At 40.3% G+C, this 16,260-nt stretch overlaps 1 protein-coding gene across 3 annotated transcripts; it reads right to left on the minus strand.

Annotated features, from left to right (window-relative positions):
* Positions 1 to 6,108: 6,108 nt before the first annotated feature.
* On the minus strand, positions 6,109 to 10,544 carry LOC146521221 (P2Y purinoceptor 14-like). 3 transcript variants are annotated; one of them, XM_085139284.1, is made up of 5 exons: positions 9,834 to 10,544; positions 8,906 to 8,954; positions 7,931 to 8,045; positions 7,580 to 7,839; positions 6,109 to 7,408 (listed from the first exon to the last, which is right to left on the minus strand). In XM_085139284.1, the coding sequence occupies exons 3-5, from the start codon at positions 8,033 to 8,035 to the stop codon at positions 6,757 to 6,759; spliced, it is 1,017 nt and encodes a 338-aa protein (XP_084995410.1). In that variant the 5' UTR covers positions 8,036 to 8,045; positions 8,906 to 8,954; positions 9,834 to 10,544; the 3' UTR covers positions 6,109 to 6,756. The 3 variants fall into 3 exon arrangements, with proteins under 3 accessions (XP_084995410.1, XP_084995421.1, XP_084995402.1); XM_085139295.1 differs by lacking the exon at positions 8,906 to 8,954; XM_085139276.1 differs by lacking the exon at positions 9,834 to 10,544 and having other exon boundaries at positions 8,906 to 9,824.
* Positions 10,545 to 16,260: the final 5,716 nt, after the last annotated feature.

A 16,260-nucleotide genomic window follows, 5' to 3' on the forward strand; every position in this document is an offset into this window, starting at 1 on the left:
GGTCATTGCTGTGGTTCCAGAATCTTCTCATGATGACCAGTAGGTCCCCAAACAGCATGACCTTTGACCTCAACCCCTGCCTGGGCTGTCAGCTATGGTCCCTACTTCTCGCTGGGTCTCTGAAGATTTCTCAGGAGATTCCACCCTTGGGATCATTTCTTCCAGCAATGCTCTGCTGCACCTGTATCTCCTTACTAGAGGAAAAACTTCTATTTGGAAAACATGTCAACCATCATCAAACCAAATTTTCTTTCAGTTCAGTGAACTTCACTTATCAAAAAAATATAATTATTTATTAATTATTAATTATATTATTCATTTATCATGTTTTCACTTTCACTTATAGGCCATCAAAGTGTTTCTTATCTTTACCCAAATGATTGGAGCAGAACTTAAAATCTATAAGCTGTAAAAACTTTATATTTGAAGACTGAAAGAGACCCAGGAAGTGGTCACAGGACGAGGGTGACAGACTGTCTGAAGTAGTTAGAACAAGACAAGGCTGTTGGACCAGGTGTGCTTGCTTTTGAAACTGTGTCTTAATTCCACCTGTTTCACATACAAGGGTCAGTTCTACAGGCAGGAACATGGGTGTGCCGTGGGCTCCCCAGTTTCACCCATTGTGGGTAACTTGTATATGGAAGACGTGGAAAAGAGGGCTTTGCTGTCCTACCCTGAAACACCACCAAGTCATTGGTTCAGGTATGTGGATGACACCTGGGTGAACACACAAACCTCCATCTCTGGTTTCTTTGACTGGAGGGTGTTGATGATTTGATGATTTCACAACACTGTATGTGATGTCACTGGTGATGTCATCTTCTCCATCTGCTGAAATGAGTTAAAGTAAACACTTTTATGATTTAAGAATCTAAATGGACCAAATTATGATGACAGAATGGAAACAAAATACCACAATGAATAAGAATGAATATGTACAAACCTTCAAGTTTCCTGTGAACACATCGTCTCACCAGCAGAACCAGTAACACCAGTAGAACCACAACATAGACTGATCCAACAGGCAACAGCACAGAGAGAAGAGGAGGAAGAGTGATGGAGGTAGAACCAGGAGGAGGTGTGGATGTAGGTGGAGGTGTGGTGGTGTGTTTGTCTAAAATAAAGCAAACACAGTCAGTAGCAGTTTTAGACACGGGCGGTTGCCCGGGGCAGCATCACGGGCATCGGCAAAAAATAAATAAAAAATGCTCGTACTCATGCTGCCCCGACGTCAGCCAGCGCATATTGGGAACGTCACAGGCACCGATCGGTTTTCTATCGCCCATTTGCTGGGAGTAAGGGCGCCCGCCGTTTGTGAGGTGCACCTGCTGCTTCCGGCGCAGAGAGGGCGGGGCGGCGGAGGATTCTGTGACTGGCTGGAGCAGCATCTAATAACCAACTCGCAAAATAAAACAAAATAAAAACAAACCAACAAAAACACCAGACATCATGATACAGACTTGTAATTTGCACCAATGTTTTTTCAAAATTCTGTACGCGAAAAGTGAGCGAGAGCCCTCGGTGCGCCTGCTCGCTGCTGAAGTCAAAGTAAACTTTATTGTCATCTCCGCTACATACAGTCCAGTATACAGAGAGACGACGAGGCTCCAGTTACAGCAGTGCAAGTAAACAAACAATAAATATAAGAAGAGTAAGAAAATAAATCTACACTTTCGGACTCGGGGTAAAGGGATCAATAACAATTTAAAATGTAAAATTTACAGTTTGATGATTTAAAGTCTCACACACAACCATTTGAAAGGGGAGAGGGCCTGCTGCTTCCAAATTTCACATTTCATTCATAATGATGCAAATCCAAGCCCATTATGTATTCATGATTTGAATCCTGGGTTGTGTGAAATCCCAGAAATAAACCCACAAAGTGAATCTGTGAACTAAGGTGTAGGTGTGTTAGATCATGTTGTGGTGATCCTTGGGTTAAGATGGGTGTTCATACTGGAGTGCAAAATTAAAACCAAGATGGACAAGAAAAGTTCAAAGCCATCAGGTGCTCAGTTTAGAAAAAAGAGAAAAGAAGAGGAGGAGAAACGAGCAAAAAATACAGGTAAGCAGATGTGTGATTGGATAATGGCAGGTCATCCTGAAACAATCAGAATCAGAATACTTTATTAATCCCTAAGGAAATTATGTGGGTTACAGTTGCTCCAAGAAGAAATGGTAAAAATAGCAACAGTAACAGACTAAACTCCAAACATTATGTTACAGATTTTAATATTAATTAGTCATTGTTGATTTGTCCTGTTCTCATTGTATGACGAATTATGATGCCTGTTTGGTAGCCGTTTGCATACTATGCACACTCTCTCTCTTCATGTGTGTGTGTGTGTGTGTGTGTGTGTGTGTGTTTCTCTGGTGAAATTCAGTCTGGTTCCGACAACAGTTTCATGTTAATGTACAATCCCTAATATGATTATATGTGTGTGTGTGTGGGCAGGGGGGGGGGGGGGGGGGGGGGGGGGCGGCGGCAGAGGGAGTGTTCGCCCAGGGCGCCAAACAGGCTAGGACCGCCACTGCTGGGCTGTGTTGAACAAAGTGAGTTAGCACCATTTAAATAAATAAAAAATATTGTTCTATTAAATGACCGGCAGCTAGACCATCACCGGGGACTCTGTAGTGGTAAGAGGCTTAAAAACAGACGATCTATACTGTCAACAAACAACTCTTCATCTGCATTTTTTCAGAATAAATTGTTTTCTATTTTGTGCACCGGAGTACACCGGATGAAACTCGAAAAGTGGGATAAATCAACACACACACACACACACATATAGTATAGTAGTAGTAGTAGTGTATAGTGTATAGAGAGGAGGAATTCCTACTTCTCATTCATCTGCATTGTGCATCGTGTCAAAAATGTCTGTCTTTGTAAAAGTAGCTCTAAAAAAATGAAGAAAAACTCTTTCTCTCACTTAATAAATAATAAATCTTAATAAATCCACTATTGTAAAAAGAACGAAATAGCCCTCAGTCTTTGCCAAAAAATGTTTACATTTGTAGACCTCTACTCACCAGCTGCTGCGATCATTCGGTCTCTCTATACAGCCGAATGCACTCGGATCTCCACTGACTCATCACAAAATCTGCTGAACTCTCCTCAACCATGCCCCCCCAGCAACGACCCCCTCCCTCTCTGGACAAACATAAATCTTTTTTCACACCAGATGCAATTCGTCGAGCGTCTGGATTCAATTAGTCACGCTTCTCACCTCTAGGAGTAAAGTAAAGTAAAGTATTATCCACCATTGTCCTTATCTTGGACAACATCTGGCTCTCAGACACCCTAACTGCGTCCAGCTCCAGCCCCACAACATTGCTGGCCTCGCAGATGAGTTCATTCAGTCTGTTGGCATCTGTGACCCTCAACCTGACCCTCCCCCCCAGCATGCAACAGCATGGAGGATTGCACTGACCACAACAGACTCACAGAAAATCCTGAGGATTGTCCGACAGATGTTGAAAGACCTCAGCCGACTGATAAGACGATGAGTTTTACTTCTCACTGTTTTATAGCGTAGTATCCATCATGTATGCTACTTTGCTCAGTGGACTCTTAAAAATATTTCATTGTGTTCGTGAAATAAACCAACAACAAATACAAAACTCACTAACTATCTATTAGCTGCTTTTTTCCTAAAACACAATCAGGCGAGAGAAATAGTCCACAAGGAGATTTCTTCCATCTTATTAGTACAAAAGGTTGTTCTTAGTAAAACCTGAGGATGGGGAGAGCTGGAGGCTGCATGCCCGGATGGAAAGCTTTATTACATTTTATTTACATTTGTTTAATTCAAAAAAGGAACATTTAGATAAAAAGGAAAGTTAGATTTTCAAATGTGCAACCTGAGCGTGAGGCTATCACACACTCAGAAGGATCCCAGAGAAAAGTTAAACTGTGTCTTCACACAGCAGCCAGAGTGTGTCTGACCCCCGGCCACGATCTCGAACTCCTCCCAGACTCTATAAAGTCATAAGAGACACAAGCTCTCGCTTCTCCACTGAGAGCCTGGGGGACGGTTTTGATCTGACCAAGGAGCCAAATTCACGGCCTTCTGATGAGTGAAGAGTGCAGTTTTTGAAACCACCAAGACAGCTCTGCAGACACTAGAAAAATACCAGCTGCCCTGTGATCCAGTGTTTCTGGTCCCCTCATCACATCCATGCTTTTTTCTTCCACTTAAAACATCGCTCTTTTGTGAACACTTTTCTAAGTATATTATACTTTTAAAATGTGGCACATGTAATGTGATCATCAAAGAACATGCTCTTTAATCATATGCTTTGAAAGGATGTCATATTTTCATGAAACTTTTATTTGTATGTTATAATGTTTTTCTTACACTGTGTGTAATTTTTATAGAAACCTTGTTCATTGTATGAATGTGTAATTAATTATCTTTTTATCTATAATAAAATGTTTAATCTTACATTTTTGTACTTTGTGGTTGTTGAATAAAAATGAGTGACACATAGCGCTGATAAACGCAGACGACTGAAAGAAATGTTTGATGGAAAAATGAAACAGGTGTTGTAAAGAGAGGGTTCTAACTCACCAGTGTTTAAATAAAAAAGTCTTGAGTCTGTATGTAAAACATGAAAAACTCCATAGCAGTGATACTTGTTCTTACATAGGTGCATTTATTCTTTGTTATGGCACTTTACTGCTCCAATAAAACAAGAAGATCTCATATTAAAGGACATTTTTTGGCCATCCCGTGTTCTCATTTGCTGTATTCTCTTAATATATTAGAGCTATTTGTGGGGACAATAATACTTATGTTTTCAATGAGGTTGTGATCTTAAAGTCAGTCTCATGATTTTAGAGTAATGTACAACAATTGTAATGTCATTTAAATTTCCAAAGTGCCTTTTCTCCAGTGAGGGTTGTGGTGAAAATTTAAGTTGTTCTTCTGTGTGACTGCACACTGCCGTGAGAGGACCTCTTAGTGAGCTGTACAGCAGAAGTTTCAGTTCAGGTTTATCTATACATTACCAAATTACAACAATAGGCACCTGGAAGTGAGACTGTTAGTCTCACAAATGGTGCAAACTGCAGAGAAAAGCATCAGTGTGGGAGTGAAAAAAGGGGCAGCTTGACCAGTGAGGAACAACATATAATTGTTTGTAGTGATGTCGGTCACAAACGAAATGACTCTTTGATGTGAACGACACGAGCCGGCTCCTTATTGCGAGCCGTTGGGTTTTCTTTTCCTTTCTCTCAGCCTCTCTCTCACACTTTTTTTCCGCTTCACTCCGGATGCGAGCCTTGTGCTTTACGCTGGGATGAGGGGGGAGGGGAGTAGTTACACTCGCAGTAGCACAGGAACAGAGCCAGAGAGAAAGAGAGCGAGGGACAACAACGTCACATTAGAAAGGTATAGTAATCATCCACAACTATTTTCAGTTGCAGATGATAAAGGATTCAGAAAGTTTAGAATTATTATCTTTACCCAAATGATTGGAGCAGAACTTAAAATCTATAAGCTGTAAAAACTTTATATTTGAAGACTATTTGAAGAATATGCATCTTTTTGTTTTCATATTTTAATTTATATTTAATTGTGTTGTGGTTTGCAGTGTTTTGTGTTGTTTCACTTTAAATTTGTTTAAAAGGAACAAGCTGAAAATTTAAATAGTTAAAAGTTGAAATGTGACTAGTTGTTTTTTGTATTATATGATTTATTTATTACATTTTATGTGGAGTGAATAAATAAAAGTATATTTACAGTGGGCCCTACAGACAAAGCACGTACAAACTTCGAAGCACATAAAAACTTCAAAACACGTACAAAACACAACAGAAGTGCTCCAGGATGCTGGGCGCAGTGTTGAGCTTTTGTTACCTGGTGGCTACACAAGCCAGCAAGTACCAACGACCGGATTTGGTGTGTGGTAGTAACAGGTAAATGAACTTTTTCTGTTTTAAATTATTTGAATATATATGAGTGCTTGTGTATAAATACACAAACAATACACACATGCTTTCATGCTTTCAATTGTGTAATTTAAGTGATCTAGGTAGCTCTGTTTTGGAAGTTCAGTTCATGCTAGAAATGTGTTTTGGAGTTTGTACGTGTTTTGTCTCACCGCATATATTTATATATAAACATATATAAATAAAACCACTTCTTTTTTTTTACGTTAGTAATTCCTTTTGTGCATAATTTTATATTATTGTTAATAATAAATTAATTAAAGCAACAAAACAACCTGAAGAGCCGGCTCTCTAAAAACAGCTGGAAATCCATCACTAATTGTTTGAAACAACCAAACAAAACATTAAAACATTATTTATTTATTTATTTATTTTTAGCTCCAGTGCAGAACAAACATGTGAAAACATCTGTGTTATAAAACAGTAAAGAAGCAAACCATCCTGGAAATCTTAGATATTTTCTTTATAAGCAAAAGCAGTAAATTCATTTCCAAGCCTTTAAGATTTTTATTATCAAATGTACAGACTACTGCCGAGAGATAAAAAGCTCATCTGGATATGTGTGAATGTTAAAACTGTTTCCAGAGACAGATATTTAATATGCATGTTTTCTATGAATCTGCCCACACACTGGTTCACTTCATTCATGCTAAAGCTAAATGCTAGCAACACTGACACTGTGTGTTTGTGCTGAGTTCAGCCTCATGTTGATATCTGAGCACAGAAGAAGTCCTGTGGTTCATGAGGACGGGGATCCATGATACTGGTTTCACTAATCGGACTCTCAAATGCTGTATGTTGCCTTACATCACTGGTGTTGATGTAGTGACGTCCAGCTGCTCCCTGCTGCTCTCGCTCTCCTCATTTGCTTGTTGGATGTTGGTCCTCCTGGACGCCTTTCTCACCTGAGCTCGAAAAGTCTTACAGAGGAAAAAGTAAACAACAGGGTCCAGACAGACGTTGAAAACTGACACCATGGCGGCTGCCTCCTGCAGGTTGTACAAAACTGGATCCACAGAGCAGCTGTTAAAAAGAAACGTAAAGGGAAGTCGAACCAGGTGATAGGGGACAAAGCAAACACAGAAGATGCTGACCAGCACCAACATGTTCCTGCGAGACTTCACCAGCTTCTCAGAGCCAGAGGAGGCCAGCTGCCTCTGCTGTGCCTGCAACACCCTGCGGGAGATGCTGTAGTAGAAGAAGACCAGGGATATGAAGACCAAGAGGACAATGATTGCAGAGAAGGTGTGGAGGATTTTGTACTGCAGGCTGACTGATGAACTAAAGGAATCAACACAGTAATTAGAGGTCAAAGGTTCCTTGGAGCTGAAAAAAAAGCTGATAAAAGTGATTGTTGGAGCCAGGAGAATAACCCAGGTGATGACAGAGATGATTCTCGCAGTTCGTACTGTTTGCGGGATGTGAGTTCCTGAAGGATGTACGATTTTCCGATACCTGCAGACAGAAGAGGAAGGAGGCAGAATACAACTTCACTAATCAGTCACAAATGTGCCAAATCTGCAAAGGTCAATATTGAGCCAGAAAAAGGTACATTCATGCTTTTGTCAGGAGCACAGGGTGTGTACTTAACCACTTAATCTACTTTTTACGTTAGAGGTTTCTTACCTATTGGCAGCGATGTATACCATAAATATGATGCTGGCGTACATGTTGAGGAAAAAAGCAGAAGCTCCAACTGTGCAATAGAGCAGCTGAATGATGGGAGACCTGATGGCATAGTGGGTGATGCGCAGTGGCAGAGAGAGGCAGAGCAGGAAGTCAGCAGCTGTCAGGTTCTTCAGGTAGACCATCAAGCTGCTGGATGCCTGCTGCCGAGCTCCACAAAAGTAAAACTTCATGATGAAGCCATTGAGGGGTAAACCCACCTGTAGAGACACAGAGAGGACGACAGGACTTTGGTAGATGCACCGAGAACCTCGTTTCCATCAGAGCACAATCTGAACATTTAAAACTCACCAGAAAGACCAGACTGTAGACCAGAATAAAGAAAGTGTTGACTGATGTGTTGACATAATCACAGGTCTGGTCCGAAGACACCGTTTCATTTTTGGGGTGAACCATGTTTCTGGTGCTGAAAAAAAAAAACACTTTAAAAAAACAGTGTTTTAAACTGAATTTTTTAAAATGATTCACTCTTAGTTTGTTGTGTTAAATTAATGTTGGAGCAATTTTAGATATTGTGCTACAGATTACAGTCTGCAGTTGTGGAAGGAAGCATACAATAGCTTTAAACCAGACTGTTCTATTAAAATGTGAGATTTCACACTTTTAAATGTTCATTTGAGATATGATCAATTGCAAGTTTCTGTTTTTATAGTTTAGCAGGATGCTTCTGCTTTTTGAGCATAGCTCATACACACATGTTAAGTTAATTGAAAGGTCGTAAGTCTATGTATGGTATGGCTGGAAACGCACAAATACACATGTACCTACACACATTCTGTACATTAGTACCTTAGTTGTGGAAGGAAGCACTCATTAGTAGATATAAGTCAACCCTCTCATGAATCTTATAACAATCCATTAAGCACAAGCTGAAGCAGTGAGCTGTAGGCAGAACCTGGACTCATCTCTGAACATAACGTTCCTCTATATGTTCACGTTCCAGTGCACATGGTACTGACACCAGGGCAGTCATGGCAGGCCTCCTGGACTCCAATGAGCTTGGATATCAAGTTAAAGGAATTTACTCGAATTGCCCGGAAGTTTATATATTTAAATGTTTTGCTGTTTTAATTCCTTTAAAGAATGAAATGTGCAATATAAGTAAAATTGACACGGATGACTGTGTGGCAGGCAGAGCTAGGCCCCAATAGCAGGACTTGGAAACAAAGGGAGTGAACTAAAAGAGGCAGCTTTAATTACTCTAATACTGAACGCTAAAGCACAAACATACAAAACTAAAAAAAAATAGAAACTAGAAACACTTACCTTAAATACAGGCAGGATAACGAGAGGGTGGGAAACGAGAGGGTACACACTGGGACCAGAGAGAAACGAATTACTTGGAACAGATGAACTTTGAGGTTGAATGCTCAGTTAACTAAACGTCCAAGTATTTTTTATCATGATGCTGGATTGACATCTCTTGAACGCTGAACTCAGCTGTGTTATTAATCATTGATTGTTTTTGCTCCACATGTCAGGAACTATTAAAAATGATAATTGTCATTTTTTTAAAATCAGCAGAAGCACAAAAGATGTGAGTCTGAGAATCCAGCTGGACTCACCTGTATTTAACGTATCCCTCTGCAGTTTTTTGTGATGATGAAAAGTTACTTCTGTCGTTATGTCTTCCAGGTTAAATTGTAAACCATAAAAGACACAGCGCAGCTCTAACCTCAACCCTGTTGTCTTTCCTGTTTATGACCACTGAAACTGCTGTACAGAAAACTCAGACACGTAACTTCCTGATTAGTTGTTAAAAGTTAGAATTTAAATTTTTGTAAGTCATTAAGCCTCGGTGGTTTAATGGCATCACTGTAAATCAGAAAACACACAATGATTGATCGTCTCTTGTAACCTGACTTGCTGATAACTTGAGTTAAACAGGTTTTATATTGTGCTGAAAAAGTATTTGACCCCTTCCTGATTTTTTTCTAAATATAATGATGTGTTAGTCACAGTATGTTCTCAACAACATTATCGTGTTTGAGCGTAAGGTTGTTTGTCCATGCATCTGGCACCAGGACTCCACGAACCTTAGTCAATAAGAGATTTGTAATCGTATGTTCAGATTAGCTTCCAAAACACTAACCCAATTACTTTTGTTCCTTAAATCAGGACTGGTTTAAAAGGATCTTATTTAGTTTTTCTGTCAGTATTAAAGATGTGAGAATCAGACACCATTGGGACTCACCTCTGGCTCTGCTGCGAGGAGGAAAAGTTGCTTCAGCCGTTCTGAGTGTGATGGTACAACTGTAACTAAGGAAATACACAGTGACATCACTGCTGCCATGCACACTGGCCTATTTCCTCTTTGTCTTCACTGTTAAACTGTCACGACATGTTTCCAAAAGAGACGAGTCATTCTCTGATCAGCTGCTGCCACACTTCTTATTTTAGCACTGACTCACTTTATTGCCACTAATTGATTTGTTACTAATGTCCTTCACTTCTTCATCACTACAGCTAACATGAGACAGCAACTGAAGCCAATTCAGATTGCATCTGAAACAAGTGTCATGGATCCCAAGACTTTCTGAACAACTCAAATATTTCCTCAGCTCAAAGGTCAATCGATTGATGGTGCTGGCCAATGGATGCAATGAGGCTGATGTAAATCTGAGTTCAGTTTTTAAAGAAACTCCAGTGTACAATGTGGATCAATAAGGACATTTATTGACCTTTTGATTGGTAGATGACACGCTCTGCCTTAAAGCTGGCCCAAAAACTATGAACGCACTGGAGAAAACTATTTCCCATCATTAACCAACGACCATTTCCCCATCTCATCCGAATCCATTGATTCAGGAAAAAAACATTTATAGATATCAGTGTCTAAAATATGCATCAACTGATTTTTATATTTAAAATGTATAAAACAGGGATCTTGTTAGGTTTTTTTTTCATGAGAGAAGACTAATATCCTTCACGAATCATTATGAAACTGTTAAAATTTAAAATTACTGTTACACAGCAACAGGGACCTTCTCTCGCTCAGAGACAAAGGCAACCTGTCCCAGGCAGCAACTGTATTGCGGGTCACAGAAACAGAATGTTAGCATGATTGGTGGAATCAGTTGAGGGCGTCTTAGGTCTGATACATGCTCACGTTTCTTCTTCTGCAGCTTTCTGGGCATCTTCTTATATAGAGATTTAACCTTCTGCTAGCAACGCTCCCATTACCATGGCAACCACCTCTTGCCCTCCAGTCAGGCCTGTAGAGTTAAAGAAGTGGATAAAGTGCATATCATAACAGCAGATTCATGATTGAGGCCACATTCCTGTGAGGGAGTTGTGAGGAAGTGTTGTGTCTGCTAGTATCAGAGTAGCACAACTGCTCTACAATATACTGTGTGCAGTAAAGAATAAAACACAAATACTGTATGTGATGCAAATGATGAGATATTAGCTTTACAGATAAAAATGAATCCCAACAGTCTCCAGCTCCAGTCCTTGAGAGCTACTGTCCTGCAGCTTTTAGATGCATCCCTACTCCAACACAGCTGAATGGTTGAATTACCTCTTCAGTGTGCCATCAAATGTGGAACCAAGCCTTTCATTTGATTCAGGTGTGTTGGAACAAGAATGCATCTAAAAGCTGCAGGACATACTCATCGATTTAATAATCTTCTCATCATCCTCCTCCTCTGCATGATTTGACAAGATATAGGTGGCACATTTACAACGCTTATCTAGAAGTCAGTCAATTCAACTTACAACCAACAAAAAATATAAGAAAAATAAACAATATTTTGACTCTTAAATGTATATAATTTGTTATTCAACCAAGAAACCCTTGTGTGAAATAGTTTTTAACTTTATTAATGAGACTTTAATTAATCAAGTTATCTTTTTTCGGGTTTTTGCGGTGCTCATTTTATCCAGTTGTCAGGAACTATGGCCTCCCCCACATAGCAAACTTGGTATGGCCTGGACCTGGCCCACACAATGTGCTTACACGTGGCCCACATACCGCAAAGAATGACGGCCCTTTGGTGGCCCAGATCTGGCCCACATCAGGATGACATACCACTTACCATGCCAGAAATCAGCCAGCAGTGCCAGTTTGACACCAGCTCTGATACCGGGCCAGACCTGTCTGCTATGTGGGCTTCTGGCACTTAACAGTGTACACTATATTACTATGTTTGTGCCAGGGAACCTGATCCAGAACAATTTTGGTCACAGTGTGGTTATAAGGTTGGGGAATGGACTGATTGATTCTTATATAGCGCTTTTCTACTCTCCCGGAGTACTCAAAGCGCTCTATACAACATGCCACATTCACCCAGTCACACCCATTCACACCCATTCTCACAAGCACTATCTCTATACTGAGTGCTTTCTAACTACACTCACACACATTCATACTCCGATGGATGCATCGGAGAGCAACTTGGGGTTAGTATCTTGCCCAAGGATACTTGGCATGCAGACTGGAGGAGCCTGGGATCGAACCTCTAACCTTCCGATCAGTAGGTGACCTGCTCTACCTCCTGAGCTACAGCCACCCTGTAAACCACCTGAGACTGAAGAAGTCACTTGAATAAATGATGATGTTTCTTCAGCTGAAAACAGCACATCAAGATGAACAGAATCAACTTTTTTCGCAATCCTTTAACTTGTTGAAGGTGCCATTAATCCGGTACCTTCACTTGAGAATATCATAGGGAGCAGATTCCAGATTTTGTCTGAGTTAACTCTGTCACCTACCCCTTTAATCACTTCACTGGCCCTCACCTTCACCCTCACAAGTCAAACAACTGAAAACCACTGAGCTAAAAGGTAACAGGAGCTCAGATGAATGAAGAATCCGAATCAAAAATACTTTATTAATCCCAAATGAAATTATGGGTTATGTGGCACTATGTTAGCAAAAGTGCAACATTACATGTATCGATATTGAACCGTTTAATACAGTGCTTTCGGTCTGGTACGCATATGAATCGAACAATACAAATTTTTTTATTTATTTCATCAACTTTTCTTCTGACGGTGCTGTCTGTGTTGAGCGCTCAGTGGATCTGCATTCGACTACTCTGCCTAGGCTGCACTGTCGAGTGCAGAGCCACTGAGTGCAGCGCAAGCTAGCAAGACAGAAGCTAAGCTCGTTGCAACATGGCAAATTGAACCTCCCCCACCCTCATTCAGATCTGGCGTTTATTGGTTTGTAAAAATGCTGCAACTTCAGTGGTGTGGAACTGGTTTAGCTTTTGTCCGTCAGATACACAACAAAGCACTATTTTTGGTAGCGCATGCTAGCGGACCGTCGTTATTACCGTGTTTTTTGGAAAATACGGCACACTTAAAATCAATCCGTTGATTTTTCTGAAAATCGACAGAGCCCTTTATAATCCCGTGTGCCTTATGTATGAACTCTGGTTGTGTTTACTGAGCTCGAAACGATTTTATGTACACGGCGCTCAAAAATCTGTCAAATGATTTAGTACGACTTTGCTAAGCTACGAACCCGCACTGCATGATGTATTGTCGGAGCATTACGGCTATCGTAGGCAGGAGCCTCGCGGAGTGATACGTACGGTGCTTCAACATAATATTACCGTATTGTGTGTATAACCTCTTTTTAAGTTTTGTGGATATTATACATGGTTATGCTGAGGATATGTCGGCCAATTTCCACTGGAAATGCCTTTTGGTTAAACTGTCAGCAAGGAATTTGCACTGTTACGTTTTTATATAACTTTAATGCACATAAAAAACAGCTGCTTGTTTAAGTGAAAATACATTGATGGGTTTTTTTTGCACTAATAAAATTGTGGAGTTGTAAAGTATTTTGTCTAGTGTCAATTATATGGTCACTTAGATCGTTATTGCAAATTTTCAAATCTATATTGTGATAAATATTTTTGGTCATACCGCCCTGCTCTACTGCGTACAATCAGCACATTTTGAGAATTCACGACTCACCACATCGTTTCAATCACTGTGGGCAGCCTTGTGGGGTTTTGAACAGTCGTTTCCACTTTCTTCAATTTCCAATAAGCCAGGGCCAAGCCAGCTCCGATCAGCAAGAACCCTGTTATCATGGTTCCAAAAAGGTAGATGTTTTCAATGTCCTTGATTGACAGTTCGCCAGGCACACGACCCTCCAGTTTCTCCACCCGTCCATTCTGTACCGGCAGGGAACGTCCCTCCAGGACACCCAGGCTCACCCGAGCCCAGGCTTGCCCAGACTGTGAGAGTCTTCCAGACTCCAGATTTTAGGAAATGTAGAACGAAAGGAAGGATCCAGTTTAGATCTCAAAACCCAGTTATATTGAACTAAGGCCACCTTGTTTCTACCTCAGTAGCTTGTTTTATTTTGTGCATGTGTGTGCACACACACACACAAAAGAAGGGACAATGGACCACCAAGGCCGAGGTCCATTGACAAAGGACCCCCTATTGATCTGCTACCTAAGAAGATGAGCCAAGGTGTGAAAATGGGTGTAGGTCACAATCAGGCTCCAGGTGAGCTCATTGTGAAACCTAGTCCGCTGTTCCTCTTGGGGGACACTCCCACTGGGCTTAAATCTGGGACTCTCCACCATTTGACCCTAGAACTTAAGAAGCTTCTCGGATGAGAGGTGAAACATTTTCAAGCAACTTAAAGAAGTCTAGACGCTTTTCTTTAAAAGCTCCTTAGACTACAATGAGCTGGATGACTGAGAACCTTTACAGACATAAGTAGGTAGATATAACACATCCTTATTGCTGATTTGAACGTGCATGTTTAAACATTCTGATTTATAGACATCAGATTCAGATGTGTAAATAGCAAAACAAGTAACCACCAAATGGGTTCATAACTAGCTCTATAACCCTTGTAAACACCTCTTTGCGATACAATTACATTAACATTTTCTTCTGCACTTTACACACTGTTAAAATAAATACAGCTTCCATTAACAGTTACTATTAGTGGTAAAAATCTTATCACCAATGAAGTTTGTTTTGTATGATCTGTTTCCTCAAAGTCACTACACAGTCTCTAATCTGTACACACTTTCACTATGTGTTGTAACATACGAATTAAGGCATGTTGCATCACTTGTTGTTTCTTTTCAGTTGTATCTCTCGGTGCTGTCCACTGATTTTATTGCGCTAACTAAACAGCAAATGGCTGTCATTTCTATTGTCAAAACAAATATATAACCTACACATCTGAGTCTAAAATAGAAGGTTGGAAAGAAGATACAGAAGTCCCCTTTAAGTCTTCGTCATCACCTGATTGCTATTTCAGTACTTCCCCCTCAGTATTTATGTAGAAAGATTAGCTGTGGCTAGAAACCACAAAGTAGAAACTGCAAAACACTCACTGAAGATAAGATACTGTTATCACTTTGAAACACAAATACAGACACTCACTTATTTTCTCTTTGAGCCTCGTTTTGACTGAGGTGTTTATTTTTGTCATGAAACAGGCAGGTAGGTAGGAGGAAAGACCAAAATGCAGAACTCAAAACACGTGGATGAACTGAAGGAGGCTGTTTTATTGCACAGATTACACAAAAAGCACTTACAAAACCAAACCAAAATCTAGAAACTGGAAACTAATACCAAAACACTGGGAAACTACGGATGGCGATTTTAGGGAGCACAACAGAAGAAATCCACACAGCATGAGTCTGTGAAGGTTCTCAGTCATCCAGGTCATCGTAGATCAAGGAGCTTGGAAAGAAAAGCGTCTGGACTTCTTTAAGTTGCTTTAAGACGTTTCACCTCTCATCCGAGAAGCTTCTTCAGTTCTAAGGTCAAATGGTGGAGAGTCCCAGATTTAAACCCAGTGGGAGTTTCCCCCCCAAAGAGGGACAAAGGACCCCCTGATGATCCTCTACCTAATCACATGAGCTGAGGTGTGAAAACGGGTGTGGGTCACAATCAGCCAAGGTTTTGTGTGAGCTCATTGTGAAACCTGGACCCACCCTATCATGTGATTTCCTGAGGTCAGATGGCCCAGGATGTAAGTGGGCGTTAAGGCATCTGGGAAGGGAACTCAAAACTGGATTATTGATGGCGGACAGTTGGTGTCGCAAACCATCATCCTAGAAGCTTCTTCAGTTCTAAGGGTCAAATGGTGGAGAGTCCCAGATTTACACCCTGTGGGAGTTTCCCCCCAAAGAGCTCAACTCTTTGTGTACACCGTTATATTTGTGCCACAAAACCAGCCAATCACAGAATTGAAGAAGAAAACAACTACATGTGTCTTTGAGACAGTCATTTTGACCCCCAGTAAAACTGTAAGAAACCTTGGAGTCACTCATGATCAGTGTTGGGCAAGTTACTTTAAAAAGTAATTCATTATAGTTACTAGCTACTTCTTCAAAAAAAGTATCTGAGTTACAAGATTCTAAAAGTAATTACTTACTTGGAAAGTAACTATTGCATTACTTTAAAAAATGTTTAACCCTCTGGGGCCCAGGGTATAATTGTCCATTTTTAACTACTTTTGATTTTCCCTCCATATTTCACCTTTAAAAACTATTTACTTTGCCTTGTTTGGTATCATTCTTTTCAGCACAACCTCACGTGTCTGAATTTACAGTTATCTTTTCATTTTGACATACTGTACTAACACAATTGATCTAAAATCAGACAAAAAACAAAAAAAAGTTACAATT

Source organism: Neolamprologus multifasciatus, chromosome 3 (assembly GCF_963576455.1).
Source record: "Neolamprologus multifasciatus chromosome 3, fNeoMul1.2, whole genome shotgun sequence".
NCBI lineage: Eukaryota > Metazoa > Chordata > Actinopteri > Cichliformes > Cichlidae > Neolamprologus > Neolamprologus multifasciatus.

Bases quoted from the DNA above. Each gene is read 5' to 3' on its own strand.
- LOC146521221 (XM_085139295.1), bottom strand. From the start codon at position 8,035: ATGGTTCACCCCAAAAATGAAACGGTGTCTTCGGACCAGACCTGTGAT. The intron at 7,840-7,930 runs GTGAGTTTTAAA...GTGTCTCTACAG, and splicing joins TCTACAGTCTGGTCTTTCTG to GTGGGTTTACCCCTCAATGG. The intron at 7,409-7,579 runs GTAAGAAACCTC...TTCTGTCTGCAG, and splicing joins GTATACATCGCTGCCAATAG to GTATCGGAAAATCGTACATC.